The sequence below is a fragment of the Labrus mixtus genome, chromosome 12 (assembly GCF_963584025.1).
Source record: "Labrus mixtus chromosome 12, fLabMix1.1, whole genome shotgun sequence".
Taxonomy (NCBI): Eukaryota; Metazoa; Chordata; class Actinopteri; order Labriformes; family Labridae; genus Labrus; species Labrus mixtus.
Genome location: NC_083623.1, coordinates 10,244,566 through 10,262,229, shown reverse-complemented (window position 1 = coordinate 10,262,229; position 17,664 = coordinate 10,244,566). Strand labels below are relative to the sequence as shown.

Below are 17,664 nucleotides of genomic sequence, written 5' to 3'. Positions count from 1 at the left end.
GAAACACAACATATCATTTACAACATTTTGATTTGATGATAGTGTTCTGTTTTTGTTATTGAAAAGAAATAGTTTGGTTCAGAGGAGTTAACAGAAGCCCTTTACTGGCTAGTTTACACTGGTGAATCACTACAAACATGTTTGAATCTGTTTTAGATTTCATGAAAACTAAATGTCATGAAACTGTCCCAAATCTAATAACAACACTTTTCCCTTTTTAAAGAAATTGGTTGGAGACTATTTTTGTTGGATTAGACTGTGTGACGAATGGAAATCCCGGTCAGGACCCCATTTGTCAAGAACAAGACGTGGCTCAAAGTAAGTGACCATGAAGGGGTATCACACATGAAACAAGGTTTAAAGGAAGTTAGTTTATTATCGACCAAAGTTGAAACTATCATAAATCCAACAAATCAATCATGAACGCCATGTATGGATGGAGTGTTGTGAGGCCTGGGAGGAAGAGGGGAGAGACAGGAGTTAGAGTGGAAAGCCACTTAAATGAGCTGAGGCCTGATGGACTCAGGTGTACTCAGGTGTGATGTCCTTCCTGACTCCGCCCCCCTCTGTCTGCCAAGCCAGGAAGCATAACCGACCAAACACATGCAGACAGAGGGCAGGACGTCAGATGAATGAAATTTAAGAATATGTTTTCATTTACTTATTTACTTTCATAAGGCTTTGTTTTGATTTGATTACACGATTTCATTTTGGTATTGTATGGGTCGAGAGTTAATTTTACTTATGATGATAGAAATATTACTTTTTATATAGAGAGTTAATACAAATTATCAAATATATTTAAAAAGAGTCAGATGTCAGGTGTTTGTAAAATATAAATGAAAAGTTTTCAAGGCTACAGCGCATGTCATTTGATAATTGGGCTGGGGGAAAAACACTCATCATGACTTTATTTGCTTGTTATTTGATGCAGGGTAAACCGCAATCTGTCTTTGTTGTCGCACCATTTCCACGCCAATGGAGACACACCACCTAATGGTGAAAACATATACATGTGAACCTCAGGAGCTCACACTGAATCCATCTGTTAGGACAGCAGTACAACATTTTCAATCATCTTCTTAATTGGCGGGGTATTTTCACTGTAGTCATGTATCCATGACCATAATACAAGTAATACTACACAAAGTGGCCAATTTTTTATGATTCAGTCCAGATGTTGGAGATTGAAACTGCATACTGTCTCTATTACTCTATAGTTTGTGTTAGTGGATTTTCAAGGGAGTAGTGAGACGCTCTTATCCTCGGCTTCACCCCCCAGAGGAACCAAAAGGGACAGCGCTCCCTGCAGAGGCACCAGATGTGAGGGGCCTTTTGTGAGGCATCAGATAAGCCCTGTTCCCAAAGCCGAGCAGGATCGGGTATCATCAGCGGCTGTACGGAGGGGCGAAACCTAAGCCCTGTGCACTGGATCGTGTTTCTGTTTACACGAGTGTGCTCCCTGGATTCCTCCAACCAGAGCAGAGCGAGGACTGCTGGAGACGGGTCTTAGGGAGGAGAGAGGTTTTGAAACAGCCCTATACTGTCCCGCCTGTCTGTCTACCTGTCTGTCTCTCTGCATGGGGTTTGATGTCCAGGTGAAAGTTCGTTAAGAGGGAGAAATGTAAGGATGCAATGGATCCATTTAAGTCAAGTCAATTTTTCCAAGCAATGCCTTCCAGACCAGCTTTTAAATTCTTAAAAAAAATAATCTCAATAACAAGAGTCTCAGCCTTATTTTAGTTAGGACGCCATTTCTATCCAATATCTAAATAGAACAATTATAACTCCCATCATTTTCTGTTTATAATAAAATAAAAATAGCAAATAGCATAATACTGGTAAAATAATTAGTTATCTATCTTGTCTGGAATAACATGTATTTATGTTACTGAATGCAACCTGATCCTCTCCATCTTTTCATCAGCAGCCTGGTAATCTGATACAGTAATAAATCGTCTGCCATTTACCATCAAGAATAACCAGGGAACAAATATTTATGTTGAAGCTGTTTGTGCCCAGGCACAGGACACCCATCTCCCTCTTGTTAATGTAAATCCAGCCCTCAGGCATGTGGTACTTTTCCTAAGAAAAGTGCACGGGTTAGAAGGCAAAATATGGGTATTTCAGGTGTTTTTGTGCTGCACCCACACACACTCACTCACACACACACACACACACACACACACACACACACACACACACACCCATACACACCCACACACACACACACACACACACACACACACACACACACACACACACACACTGGCTGGCACACACATAAACAGTGATCAAACAGATGCCATTTCAGAAAGCCTCTCTACCATGGTATCATTTAACTCAGCGTGCTCTTTTCATCTCTTTATTTTAAGACAAGAGTATTTGTACAGTGTTTGTACTTTGTCCTCTCAGATAAAACACAGTCTTTGCATTCCGTATGAAATGTATCTGTTGAGATTTGGGAGGGGTGGGCGCCAAGTGTTGGGTTACATCCACTCAGGGAGCCCTCCCTTCCCAATATACAGAGGGCAGCGTCAAGTTACACAGAAAGAGTATGACCTGGGCAGGAAATGAGGAGACTTCCCTTTCACAGTAAAAGGGATGAGTGCGCGTAAGAAGGACATTGCAGAGAAAAGAACATTATTTACTCACAAATTATAGAGCCAAGTGCATATTTTTATATAAATGGACAGATTACATTTGTAAGAAAATTCTTTTATTTGTAGGATTTTTTTAAGTAATATTGTTTCTTTCATAAATGCAAGACATTGTGAATATTTTTTTCATTAGAATTCAATCTGCTACATTTTCTCAATGCGCATTATGTCTTGTATCTCTTCACATATATTGTGTTAATTTATATTCCTTTTGTTTTGTTTGTTACATTTGCATCAGGGGTGGGCAAAATTCAAAATTCTAATTCATTTAATTCTCACTGCCAGAGGGGCCAAGTTGTAGAATACAAAAACGATTACAGTCGATTATGTCTGAAATTGAACTCAACATATACCAGTGATCAAATATTATTATGGACATATTTCTGGTTTTCATGATTTCATGGCAGATTTTGTCATGTTTTCTTCATGTTTCCAATTAATTGATGTGTAAAAAATTAACCTGAGGGGCCACTTCGAGGGTTGATGGGGGCCGCATGTGGCCCCCGGGCCGCCAGTTGCCCACCCCAGATTTGCATTTATAAATTCCATTCAGTTGTCATTGGAGATAAAGTCTATATCTTTATTTAGTTTTTTTCAGACCTAAATAGCCGACTACAAATTTAATGGGAACAAAAACACTCACATGTATCATTTCTTAAGTTTGGAGATATACTTAGATAGATAGATACTTAAAACCCTTGACACGTTTTTATAAGTTCATACTAATTTCTAATTCCCATTACGTAAAGTTGTCGATAATTAATTTGGGTTGTTCTCAATTAACACCATGATCGCTGCTTTGATCACACCGTCTTTAAAACCGAGACTTTACTTTGAAATGCCTAACCGGAAGCCGTCTATCTGATCACGGCAGGTGTTGAACGGTGTTGCAGAAGAGAGAGTGGGGATTGTTCGGCGGTGGAGTCTCCTGTCCGGAGCGCACGCATGTTCAGTGGACTCTGATGGTGTGAAGCCTCAGATGAGGGACTCGCGCGTCCGGGAATGACAGACGCTGTCACCGAGAGTGACAGCTTTCACTCAGAGCTACACCGTTAAAACAAACACATCCTCCTGCTGAGACCCAACTCTGATCCGGACCGGATCCACTCAGAACAGGACTATGCCAGAGATGGAGAAAGGGAGACCTCCGGAAAATAAGCGCAGCAGGAAGCCTGCGCACCCCGTAAAGAGGGAGATCAACCAGGAGATGAAGGTGAGAGGGAGTTTTTGATTACTTTTTTTTTGGTTTGTTTCTAGTGAGAAGTTCGCAACTTTCTGTACGCACGGGAAGGCTCACCAGTCAGGACATCCAGAAAGTGAGCTGCGCACAAATTAATGCTGGGAATATGTAGACATGCACTGTTTTTGTTTTCAATGAATGCGCTCCTTGTGTCTTTAATGTGAGCACATACTTTCTGAACACACCTTTTTGAGGCAAATTTAGTAAAAACACTGGGATCTCAAACGCTTGCCTCATTAAGAAGGAGATAAACAAATCTTTATAAACTTTTTCATATAAGTCTTGACTTTTACACAAGCGAGATATACAACATTTTACCCACGGTTGTCTGCAGTGAATAAGAGTATTAGCCTTCGCCTTCTCGTGACGCCACTCAGGCCAGCTGTGGCCGGACGCTTAAGTCCAGCGGAGATCCAGATGTGCGTCACTTCTTCCCTGCTCTTGCTCACTTGCTGATTGTACCACAGAGGCTTGCCCTTATGATTTGAAAACAAGAAACAGGATATTATTATCTCTCAATAAGCAATCACTTGTGTCCACAGTGGGAATACACTTAAGCAAACACAATTTTACAGATTGAAGACTCTCCCCTCTGTAGTGTTAAAAGGACACACAGTGTACAGGCAATAAGTTCAATCCCAGTAACAGACACGATTCCCTCCCACCATTATGAACCTATTACTGCATGGAAACTAATCCATGGATTGCCGGCCTTGTTTGGGTTTAGACACTGGCTATTTGAGAGTGTCGACTGCAGTGGTAAAAGATACCCAACGCTCCCTCAAGCAGGAGCTCTGAAATGTAAAAGGACATGCAGTTTCTCGGGGGGATGTTGGGGGATTCTGGCCTTTTTTCGTGAGAGAGGAAATGTGCGCTTTTTGTGCAAGTGGTTTGGACCGTAGTGCATGATATCCAAGGGAGGTGTAGTGTTACAACTTAACTAATTTTAATCAAAACACGTGAAACGCTATCCCCTCTTGATGTGAGCCCTGCCTGGGCTGAATCTCAGGGTCGGCCCCGGTTTGTTGCCTTTGGCTGCAACTCTCTCTGTGGTTTGGGATATGGCTTGTCACTCTCACAAAGCAGATGTTTGTCTGAACTGCCAGAAAGAAACAAAAACAACATTGTGGGAAGTTGAGGGGTGGGTGAAAAAAAAACAACACACATTTTGTTAACAGGGAAACAGTAAATGATACTGGACTGTATGCATGTAGGAGAGTTGCCATTAATGTGTACTCTTCCTGCAGAACATCATAGTACTTAGATCTGATGGGAAACTAGAGTTTTCTCAATACAGATACCAGAACTGTTACCAATATTGGTATTGAAATCCTTAATGATATTGGTTAGAAGCAGGCCTAGCTATGGCAATACTGACATCTGTGTCCATATTGGCCCTTGTGTCAGCCTAAATGTTGTACCGGTTATATACCAGTATATCAGTTCATACACCAATACTGTATGATATTAGCATATATAACATATATATTTATTAGCCCCTTACCTTTCAGGTAGGTAATCAGGTGATAATAAGGAACAAATCCAGTGTCATGCTAGCGTAAGCTTAATGTTAGTCAAAGCCAACAAAATGTCAGCAATCCCTGTTTTCCCAACAATAATATGTCAACATTTTCATCACACTGGTCTCACTCACAAGACTATGAATTAAGAGTTCATTCCTGGAGATGTGCACCTTTTAAAATGAGTCAAATTATGAAATGGCAAGGGACAGAGTGAGAGAGAAAAAAAGACAGACAGGAAGGCAGGAAAACGGATTTCTAGCTCAGCTGAAGTCCAGCCTAGTGTTGTCTCTGTAATACATCTGTTTCAACATTCGGACCTACTCCCTCCACGTCAGACCCAAGCGCAACACCAGACACCGGATACCTCACTTTAATCATCGTTAGGCATATTTAGCTGGATATGATACCGCTGCTTGCACTCACCCACACACTCTCCCAGACACACACACACACACACACACACACACACACACACACACACACACAGCAGAAAAGTGAGTAAGCAAGGGAGCGATCCATTTCTTCTTGAGGCCCGAGAGCAGAGCAGAGGTCGTAGTGAGGAAAGCAGGGGAAAGAATGTGCAGTCAGTACTACAGAACTACAACACCACCACAGCAGGCCAGGCCGTGCTGGAAAAGGGTGAAACCTGAGAGGCAGAGCTGTGTCGGGTGTCATAGCTAGAAGGTGGAGGGGAGGATGGTGAAGATGGGAGGCGGAGGGGGGAAGAGAGACAAGGGGAGGGACGGGGAAAGCTGGGCAAGGAGAGAGAGAGAGAGAGAGAGAGAGAGAGAGAGAGTGAGAGAGAGTGGCGGACATTGGAGAGAGAAGAGGAGTGGGGCATTTCCGAGAACCGTGGGACCTCACTGTGGTGTAGGGTGTCCCGCTCTGATTTCTGCCCGTTCTGGATCAGGTTTCTCCTCCAATCCGGTTCTTCCAAAGCCACAGAGAGAGGTGGGTGGATAAAGAGAGAGACCTTTGTGTTATGTTTTTTTTTCATCTGGTGGTAATAAAAAAAAAAAAGAAGAGAGACCACACATCCCATCTGTGGAGAACAGTTTTCTTTTCTGCCTCTTTTTTCCAATTAAGAGAGATAAACAATGGATGATTCATAGATTTCACACTAGTGTTAGGTTTAAAACCTTTCCGTCTCAGATTTAGCAAGAGTAAACAACTTGAACACATCATGGAAAAAGCGTCATACTGTACTCCACTGAGCCCGTATTCATTTCCAAAGTGGGCTGGGGCTGAGAAAGAATCCCTCACATTGATTCAGCATAGGGAGGTCTGATTTTGTTTAACGTAGGATAAAAAGTTCCACTAACAACCCTAAGATGTTCGCTCACAATTTCCCATTTGCAAGCAGGCCATGGCTCAGTTACCCTATCCTTTTACATGGAAGGTTAATCAGTGATTTGTTTCCTCTTTTTTTCTCATGCAGACGTTTGCAGAAAGCACCATGAATGAGCTGCTGGGATGGTACGGCTACGACAAAGTAGATCTCAGAGACTCAGAGGCCAACGAGATAAGAAACTACAGAGAAAGGAGGCAGCATGTGTCTGTGCTAAAAGGTGAGGGCTGGTGTGGACAGTTCACTGTAGGAGAAGAGTTTTCTTCAATTTACTCCCAACAGGTTCTGCAGGTTTCAGCGCAGACATTAAGTCACTGTTCATATTTGTACTCTGTATACTGTAGTTTTATCTTCTCAAGTTTCATTCATTCTGATACATCCATTGTTTCTCACCACATACTGTATTATTTTCTAGAAATAAATAAAGGACATTGTTGCTTTTGCATGTATCTTGTAAGTGGATTTCTGCTATTGCATTTCATACTGTTGCATCTATGTCTCGCAGAAAACTCATTGCCAAAATCCAGGAGCCTGGAAACCAACGCTGGTCACCCGGTCCTGGCAATGAAAAGTGGAGAGAGAGAGTCCTCCAGTGTTCCATCCTCTTCACCATCCTCTTCCTCAACAAGCTCATCCCTAACCACCCCCAAAGAGCACAAGAGTGCCCCCGTCATTGTTCCACTCATAAAGCCATCAGCAGGTAGTGAGCTATGAAAGTACAAATGAAAATATAGGATTTTAACTTTAAGCTTTTCTGTCTCAGGTTCAACACAATCCCCCTACTGGTATTGGGATCATGTATGAAGAGTCAGAGAGCAGGGTCAGGGATGTGAATGTGGATAATTAGGGTAACTGCATTATCATATTCATAATAAGGCCAAGAAATGAATGATACCCAAACGCATCTATAGATTTTATTATTGATTTAGTCAAAAACAATACACAGGGACGGTGAAGGTTTCAAAGGGCAAGGTGTTCCAAAGTGCATCTTAGCAGGAGTCACCTCATTCAATCTTTAGAAGTTGATGATGATGCTCTTTTGGCTTGCATTGTTCTATTGTTTTGCCTTTGAGTTTTTGAACAGCCACAGTTATTGTCGTTTTGACTGAATGGATCTGGATCTGTTTTGCTATTTGTATGTATGGTGTGTAAAGGGCTACAGGTTGTTCACTGTCCACCAAAAATTGATATGAAAAACTCTTCAGATGAAAGACAACTCTCTCATTGTTTAACATCTATTTGTTAAGAGTGCATAGTTAACAGCATATCTGGACTTGCTGAAAGAGTATAACTAAAGACTTCTTAAATTAGTTGGCGGTAGGGTATATGCCATTGCAAGTTTAAAAGCCCCTCCAGCTGAGGGCCTAGATACTGTAGATCCTTTATCAGATACATTGATAAAGGATTTGTTTCTGACCTAAGAGACAAAGCCACTGTATATCTCTTGACTTCTTGTAAGATTAAACGGTTACACAGTTGCAGCAGTGAACAAACATAAAGATGCAAAAGCTTCTTAAATTGGCTGTTCCCAAAAATCAGGAGGTAAAGACTTGTAACATTGCTGTTGAAATGAAACATAGCAAAAACTAGTCTTGTCTCCAAATATAATGTAAACCGAAGAGCCAACACAACCTCTTAAAACAAATTGCCCTTGTTATTGAACCTCAATCCTCTTGTTTTCTGTTCTTTCCCCTTCAGTGGAAGATGTACAAAATGTGCAGATAGTGTGTGTTTGGTGCCAGAAGGAAGGGGTCAAACGCTACTCTCTATGTATGGGCTCAGAGCTGAAGAGCTTCTGCAGTGAGAAGTGCTTTGCCGCCTGCAGACGGGCCTACTTCAAACGCAATAAGGTCAGTGGTAATGGAAGAATGTGTAAAATACATATAAATGGGTCTTCATATTCACTTATTTGGGTTTGTCCATTTGTTGGTAAAATGTTGGAAACCCTGTTCTTTATGTGGTAATGAGTGACCTGTTAATGCCTTTGGTTTTTAATGTGATGAATTCAGGGGATTGTCAAGCATATACATACACATGCACACCAGCTGTTTCACTCTCCATACACAAGAGACCCAGGCGTCACTGGTAGCTAAACAGACCTTCAAAAACATATACCCTGATCTTGTGAGGCGATAAAAGATGGATAAATGTACCATCATTTAAAAAGGGGTATCTCTAAGAACACACTGTCTGGTTATTATGGAGGAGCCAGTATAGGAATGGTGGGAGGGAGGTCAAAGTTTGGAGAGGACACTTAGTATCAGTTTTCACGTTAATGGAGAAGTGGCCTGCCATTGAGTGGCTTTGGTCTGCAGGAAAGGAAAGCTGCAACTTTGGTGAACCGCTTAGGTGCACATTGCCATGATTTTTCACCTTCCATTACGACATGGATATACCCTTTTTAGATGTAAGGATGACAGCAGCTATATCCCCTTTCACCCTCTCTGTTGTTTATACTTGGGTAGGTTTTATTCTCACAACGACAGAGACAAAAAAGGAGGGCGGTGCAGACTCTGTGTGCAACAAGCCCTCTAGTTTTTCGGAGGCGAGGAGGAAAGCGTTGCCGTTGGCTTGTCGCTGCTTGTCTGAGAGGAAAGCCAGGAGGCCTGGGGCGAGGTGTCCACTTTCAGTGCATACCTTACCTTCAGCTGCCTCATGTTTCGTAACCCAACACGACTCAGTGGGTCACAGAAATGGGGGAGCACTCAGATCCACAGCAGATCAGCTTGCATGAATCAAGAGGAATTTCCTATATTAATACTACAAACGCTATTAATAAAATCACAATCCATGAATGTAGTATCTCTTTGCTCAGTTCAAAAGTCATATTTGTTTCACAGCACAGTCATTCCACTTTGTTGTACCGACCTTAAGAGTTTCGTGCCATGCATGATCTTCAAAGGGCTTCCTACCTTGATGAATAAACAATTCATTCATTATCTTTTGTCACTTTTCATATGAAGACCACAGAATGATCTCAGCAACGATTTGATGTTGGGCAGGTGCCCCTTCATTCATGAATAGGATAATGAATCCATCAAAGAAGGTCTGATAAACTGTTTAACAATGGTTAGTGTCAAATGTGTCACATTGTGGTTTTTCCCGTCAGGCCAGAGATGAAGACCTCCATGGAGAGAGATCCCCTCAGCATCCTCAAACAGAGGACTCGCCCAGACTGGTGTTAAAGATAAACAGCAATGTCAGAGTAAGGACACAATCAGTGTTTCTTTTGTTTTACCATGAATATGCTATGAAGCTAATAAATTAAAAGAGATGTTTTACACATGTAGTTTGTGTTGTTCTTACCTTAAGATGTTGGGTTCCGATAACTGTATATTTGTACAAAGATCTTTCGGCAAAGATCAATTCCTTCAATGACCCTCCGCAGTCTCTCTCTCCTGTACCACAGGTATGTGATTGGTGCAAGCATGTCCGCCACACTAAAGAATACCTGGACTTTGGATCTGGTGAGGAACGACTCCAGTTCTGCAGCACCAAGTGTCTGAATCAGTACAAGATGGATGTTTTCTACCGAGAAGCTCGTGCAGCTCTTACCAGCTCCAGCCCCAGCAGATCAAGCCAGGAAGGGAGGGCCGAGAACAGTTTGGGAAGTCAAAAGCTACTCACTCCTGATTCTTGGAACAGCGGCAGTGCAGGAGAAGCTCGTCGTAGAAACCTTTCCCCTAAAGGGCCTGCACCAATCCTTGGATCAGCAGAATCCACCTCCATCTCTCCCTCAGAGGCCTCCTCTTCTAATTCCAAGGTCACAGTCTCTGGGCTGAGGACATTGGAGAGACCCATCCAGCATCCTCCACAAAACCCTGCTGTTGAGGTATCACCCCATTCTGCTTCCCTTCATCCTCCACCACCTCCTCGTCTCCATCTGGAACATCAGCCAGTACCTCAAATCCCCATGCCGTTCATCAGACCTCCTCTCCATGCTCAGGGCCTGAGAAGCCCCCTTGTCAACCCTCCCAGAAACCCTGGCCCCTCCTCAAGCCCTATCCACAGACCTCCTCATTCGCCTCACCTGCAACCCCCGACCTCCTCGTCCATGAATCCCCCTGGTATGATGCACCCTTTCCCAGGAGCATACTTCCCTGGCTTGCACTCCCCACCCATAAACATGATGCCAAGAGGTCATGTCCCAATGCCTCCCATAATGAACTATGGTATTCCCTCTTTCAGCCCTCTTCTGCCCCAACCCACTATCTTGGTGCCTTATCCCATCATTGTCCCCCTACCTGTCCCTATACCTATTCCTATTCCCATTCCAGTCCCTTCGAAGGCAACTCCAGAAACTCCAAGTGTAATTCAGCCTGTGCCAGAGGGGACAGAGAGGGGTAGATCCAGGGCTACAAGGCCAACAACGCCAGGGATTCCTGAAGCTAACAGCAGATTGATAGCCAACAATCCGGTTGGAAACTCACCAAGTGACCCCATCACAAGGGACATTGATAGGGTTAAATCAGAAAGGCCATTCCCATCCCCAACCTCCACGCCCCACAGTGGCGCATCCTCCCCCAGAGCACTGTACAATGAATCCCCCTGCTCAGCCCCAGAGTATGAGGGATTGGCAGACTATAGGCATCCACAATCAGAACGACAAGTCATCCAAAGGGTTCTTCAAAGGACCCAAGTGAATCTGGGAGCAAGTGCCAATGGAGTGGTTGATGTATCAGGGCTTGGGGAGTCAGGAGCAGGGCAGGGTACCAGATCAGGGCTCCACAATATCATCAGACCAACCCTTTCACTATCACACTCCCCTTTACATGATAACTTCTACCACCAACAGGACTCCCATTCTCCACCTTTGAACACACCAATCAGCCCCAGTGGGAGCAGTCATCCTATGGATGCTGCATCCTCTTCCCTGATGTCTCAGGACCATGGTCCAAACGGGATGTCCTCCTCAACACCTCCCTCAACACCCCCAAGTCCGGACTCATCCTTAACCCAGAGAATACCAGCACCAGCCCCTGACCCTGCAGTCAGTGAGCTGGAGGCCATCAAAGAGAACAAGTGCACTGTTGTTGGCATAGTACGGGCTGAGGGTGCAGTTAGTCAGTCAGAAGAGCCCTTAGCTATAGTCGGAGAGGTAGGAGAGGACCCCCATGTGCCTGATGAGGACCATGCCTATGCCTTGCCAACAGCACCAAAGACGGGTGGGACCACCACCCCGCTGCTCTTGCCCAAGCTCAGGGACAAGGGTAGCCTGCGGAGCCCTGCTAATATTCCCAGTGCTGGAGACATGGAGCCAGCTCTGAAGAGGCGATGCCTACGAATCCGTGATCAGAATAAGTAGAGGAAAGAGGTGAGATATTCTTTTACATGATGAGGAAAGATAGCATGAGACTCACAAGGCAACCGCCAGCGCTGCTTTGTTCAAGGTTGTTAGTCATATAAATTCAGGGGTTCTGATAGTCATAATTAATCCACTGCTTTCAGATGGATCAGCAACTGAAAGATAATGAACATTGAAAATCTCAGTGAAAATGGTATTTCAAGATAACACAACATATTGGATAACATGTTAGCTACAGTCAGATATAAGCTAACATTAGCAACCAGCCACCAACTTATATAACCATTTTGTAGGTTTAAAGGGTACAATAAGAAAGGCGTAAATTCCTGGCTAACACAACAAAATGCTTCCTTTGAACATAAAACTAGTTAGCCTACTTGCTACCTTCAGTGATATAAGTTAAGTAATGCTATCAGGAGATATTTGAAGGCTTGATTCGAGCATTTCAAGTCAAGCATTTGATTGTTGTCTTAACCTGAGAGTGATATCAGAGGAAAATCATGTTTTTTTAAATCTTAACTCGTAACCCTAACCCAGAAAACATGTCACCAACAACTCAATGTGTCCGAGATTAAAGGGGGCTGTTATGTTACGATTTGACCAAGTTGATTGGTAACTCTACTGGCATTAGCTCTCCAAAACCCATTTTATTATTATTTGTGGTAAACCCCAGCCATGTGGCACTCTGGATTTGTTTAGTTATTTCAAAAGCTAGAATTTTGAAAATGTGCAAATACACACACACACACACACACACACACACACACACACACACACACACACACACACACACACAGGGCAAGCTTAATCACAGGTCTCACAGTATGCGCGTGGTCACTAAACAGCATGGCGCCAAAGAGAGAGAATCCCAGTAACCTGGCACTCCTTGGGGCTCTAAGGTTACAACAGGGAAAGAAGGTGGAGGGCACAGGCAGTGAGAGTCACTTTGAAAGGCGATCACCACACCACTACCTGACAGTCACAATGCTTTGTTTGCATGGCAGCCGTTTTGCAGAACGATGTGAATCCTTGTCTGTTTAACAGGGATTGAGAGAGTTCCACATTTTAACCAATTAACTGATGCCATATTCTGAAAAAAGTTTGAGATGAATGAGAAGGTGGGAGATTTATTGTCTTGACAAGGACCGATAACTACTGCTGAATCAAAACCATGACCTTGAGGTGGTCTATCCAACCCGACACCCCAGACAGACAGGCAGATCCAGGCTGGGTGATCAAGTGTGACCCGCTTATTTACAGTATGGACAGATAGGGCAGTTCAGACATGAGCCTGATATCGCTAAAGAGACAGAAGTGATTGTCAGACAGACTACAAGGCGCTGTGATATGCAAGCAAACCCTCTGCTGTGTTAGAGCTCTGGGGTTAAGGGGCAAAACTAGAGTGTTCCCATTACACATGTCATAATGACACCCTGTTCTGGCTCTTGGCTTGTCTCTCTCCTGTGAGTTTAGCTCTCCGCTACTCTCCTCTTTCAAACCGTTTCCTTCATTTCACTCACCACCGCTGACCACTGCCAACCAGATGTTGTTGTTAAGAGTGCTGCAGAAAATCCTCCTTACTTTGGACCAATCAAAGGCCCTATTGATTTCACTTGCCTGATTGGTCGTCCAAATGGCTGTAACACCACCCGATGTCCTCACCCATTGGTATCTCGCCATAATGAGATCATGTTACCATTTTACTGTATGCCCTGAGATAAATCCGCTGATATTACAGAGATGGCTTGGATTTCATCTGGCTCGCTTTTCTCTCCATTACCCTTTCCAAAGGCCATGGGTCGTCTTAATAATCATGTTATGAATGACGATAGAGAAAGCACAACATGAACTTTTATCTTATACCCCAGATGTTTTGTGTTTAGGTTACAAGATCTCCTTTCACTTAATGAGTTCCTACTTAACTCTTTGTCATTTGTTGTGGTTTCATGGGTCCCCTTAGTAACCAATACATATGAAATCACAGCATGCTGCTTGTGTCGTGCAGACGGATTTATAGCCCTGCGTTGTGTGTAATGGGAGCTGGCTGCTGTATGTGAATGACTTTAGCTTGCCACCTCTGAGCCCAGCAGTGCTGACCTGTTCCATTGTCTCCACTGCTAAAAGTTTTTTTTTTTTTAAAACAATCTCCCACTCTGACAGAATCTGCAGCCAACTGGAGGATTTCACCTCAGGAAACAGCTCTTTTTTTTTTTTCTCATCTCGATTTTCCCTGCCTTTATTTGGGATATTTTATAGCCCCGTGTAATCCGATCCCACCACATGGGTATTCGCTGAGCGTTTGAAACTAAAACGCAATGGGACAGAGGGAGTACAGAACCCTGGTTTGGCCCTTACATGTGAGTGTTTGTGTTTGAATGAAAGTCTGTGTAAGTACGTGTGTGAGGGAGAAAGAGGCCAGATGTTCACGGTTTGATTGTGCCCTGTGCGACAGTTATCAGAGTGTTGACATGACTAAAAGCCTCATTCTCAGTGTTTATGTAGAAAGGGCGGATTAAGGAATGAGTGTCCAGAGAAGGGGTTGGATATAAGATATGCTAGATATGTAAATTAAAGAGAATCGGCCAAGAATTTTTAAAATCTCACCACTGCTGTTTCTTTTTCCTCCTCCCTTCTCTCCACCTAATGAACAGACTCCCTGTTTAACACTGTATGGCGGTGCCAGACTCAGTGCCACGCCCTCTTGTGGACAACGCCAGTGCTAACACCCTCAAGCCAGTTCCTCAGCCTGTCAGCCCACCAGAGTGTTGCTCTGCCTGTAGACCAGCAGGGTGCTAATCCAGGAAGCAGTCCAGATGGCCAAAATATTGCAAATCAAAGATGGGGAAGAACAACAACACAGTCACATATTTCGTCTTGGACCAAAGAGTATTTCTGGCTATTGTGTTACGTTGTGGTCAGTGAGCACTTGATATGGAGCATCTCAGATCTTCTCCCTGTCTGACATTGACCTAAAGTGTGTCTGTTTGTGTGTGTGCACTCCTCCTCCTCCTCCTCTCCTTGCGATCCACAGCAGACAGGGCTTAGATCAGCCTTGTGTGGTCTTCTCAGATGGAGCCTGAACATGATCTCTTTCCAGGGGAAACGGTTTGTTTTCTCTGCCCGCCTCGCACAAAGAGCCACATTGTTCCTCTCCCCATATCCCACGCTGACTCCCCACTCCAGGTTTTGGGTTACCTGGCCGACGGGGGCTCAGACTTCAGGAGCTTTTTTTATTTTTTGGAGCGACAGCCAGGAAAATGGTATACCCTTCTCCCCTCCAACCTCATGTCCCAATCTAAATACGGTACACAGCAACATACAAATTCTGAGGTTTGATTCCTCACAACCGGTTGCTTGTAATTCCCTACCCTTCTCACTTCCTTCAAGGGAGGAGAGAAAGTCTGCTGAGATTAGGAGTTCATCCTCGGGCGTTTTATTGCCCTCTGGGGAGAGAGCCTAGCTGGCCTGTTCAGACAGACGACTGAGGAGAAAGGATGCTTCTGCTGCATCCTCTAAAGCAAAGTTTAACTACACAGAATACGCGGGGAGAGGTCTACTGATCTACAGTAGCTGAGATGGTCTTGGAACATTTAAGTCGTCCTGTTGACGCTGGTCTATAAATGTACAGTATCCAGACCCTTCCTCACCTGATCTGCCAAAGCTTTCATAGCAGAATTTGAATCACCTTAAGCTCCAAGTGCCCTGCTTGTTTGCTTTGAAATCTAGAAGATTCATGGCACTTGGCAGTTTTTCTTAATGGCTTGTAATATTACCAAATGTGGTATTATACTCAACAGTCAAATGCTGTAGAATGCAGCGATCAGTATTACAGTTCCTGCTATCGGGGATACATGAGATTTGATCCAGATAGATCACCTATACGTTTTGTCAACACTCTTATCCCTTTATAAATTTACAGTTTTTTTTCTAGTTGAACTCTACACAGATATTATTTGATGTTTTATTAACTTATGGATTATGCATCTGTAGATTTTCACAAAAAAAGTGCTATATTTCTTTATTTTTCTCTTCACTGATTGTTTTTTTTTTGTGCGTGCTGAAGCCCTTAAATGCCCCCTCCTCGTTTTTATGTTTATATACTGAATCCCCACTAGAGAGCAGTGTTTGCCTTTGTAACTTTGCACCTGCCATTTCCTGACTAGAAAGCAACAAGAGGCCCGAGTGGAAGACAGCTGAAAACCATATGTTTATACAGAACATGACACTGCACTCAGTGCCACCTGACTGATATTAAATGCCAAGTAGATAGCTTTTTTTCTTCCACACTTTGCTGCCATTGTTCTCTCATTGCATCCAATTACCTTGCCTTCTTATACAGGAGTGTCAGATACAAAAAAAACCATGGCTGCATTTTAGAGCCTATTCTTTATGAGTTCAAAAGTCCCCTGGTATAAGTAGTCATCCGGGTCTACTCTTAGAATAACTCCAAATACGACTCACCTCTGCTATCCTTCCAAAACGACATCACTCCATATGTGTACAGCAAGTCCCCCCCCCCCCCACTCATTCCAGCCTTCATCTTCTCCACATGTCATGCCATATTATAGTGTCATCCTCGACCGTCCAGGGGACTCTTTGTCAACAGTACGATGAGTCAGTGACCACATCACTTCACGCAAATAGCTGCAGAATCAACAAGTGGTCCTCTGCTCTGACATCGCAAGCCAAAAAAAAAAAAAGGGAACACCTTTAAGACTGCCATTGGTTTTATTGCACATTTTAATCATTGCCATTTCACACCCGATACTGAATGTGTTTTTATCCAATGTTTGGACACAACCAATATCTTTTTGTTGTTGCTGTCAACACCTGAAATTCATTGTCACCTACTGGCTTCCCCTGTCAAACTTTTTTGTCCCACTGTCTAAATAGATTGTTCACAAATTATTTGTTTTTGAATATAGAGTCATTATCCGAAAGCTTTGATGGATACCTCTTTGTAAAGTAAAATAAATAAAAGTTATTCTAAGAGCAACAAATCTCTTGTGTGTTTTTTTCACAGATTTTTCATTATTTTAAAGTAGGCCACTTTGTCTGTCTTTTAATTTTTCCCCAGATATTGTTGTCCCGTACCATTCTAACTCTGAATTTGAGCCATATATTAGCCTCATTATCCAGACATGATGCTGTCGATAAGGACTGCTAACTCACTGCGGTTCCTGTAAATGTCTATTTTTAGTGGCCGCATGTCTGCAAGGCAGCGCATCAACATTCCTGAAATACTGAAAGTTGGTCGAGGCCCTGAGCTGTGACGGTAAAACAGATGAATGAGATAAGAGGGCAGGAATTCCGGCCTGAGGGCTTCCTGCTGCAGTCATTGGAGGAGTTTTGAAGAGCGGTGTTCTCCCCCTAGTCAGGCAACTTTTTTTTATAGACATACTAAACACCGAAGCTGCGAGTGTTGTGAAGAACATTTGTCACTGTACAGACGAAGACGGATCAAATATGTGATTAATATTTACCAAGTCACCTATAATAGACAAGCTAATACTGGAAGTCAAACTCATCTTTCAAAATAAAAGCGTTAAGTTCCATACCTGTGAAAGGACGGTGTTGCACAACATTTA

The 17,664-nt window shown here is 43.3% G+C and overlaps 1 protein-coding gene across 2 annotated transcripts; it reads left to right on the top strand.

Annotated features, from left to right (window-relative positions):
* The first annotated feature begins 3,563 nt into the window (after positions 1-3,563).
* LOC132984888 (sine oculis-binding protein homolog) lies at positions 3,564-17,076 on the top strand. Of its 2 annotated transcripts, none has more exons than XM_061051914.1 (7): positions 3,564-3,873; positions 6,862-6,991; positions 7,277-7,471; positions 8,470-8,621; positions 9,881-9,976; positions 10,181-12,085; positions 14,728-17,076. In XM_061051914.1, the coding sequence occupies exons 1-6, from the start codon at positions 3,781-3,783 to the stop codon at positions 12,074-12,076; spliced, it is 2,562 nt and encodes an 853-aa protein (XP_060907897.1). In that variant the 5' UTR covers positions 3,564-3,780; the 3' UTR covers positions 12,077-12,085; positions 14,728-17,076. The 2 variants fall into 2 exon arrangements, with proteins under 2 accessions (XP_060907897.1, XP_060907896.1); XM_061051913.1 differs by having other exon boundaries at positions 10,160-12,085.
* The last annotated feature ends 588 nt before the right edge of the window (positions 17,077-17,664 follow it).

Coding starts and splice junctions, on each gene's coding strand:
- LOC132984888 (XM_061051913.1), top strand. CDS start 3,781: ATGCCAGAGATGGAGAAAGGGAGACCTCCGGAAAATAAGCGCAGCAGG. Junction 7,472..8,469: donor ACTCATAAAGCCATCAGCAG/GTAGTGAGCTAT, acceptor TTTCCCCTTCAG/TGGAAGATGTACAAAATGTG. Junction 9,977..10,159: donor AGATAAACAGCAATGTCAGA/GTAAGGACACAA, acceptor GACCCTCCGCAG/TCTCTCTCTCCTGTACCACA.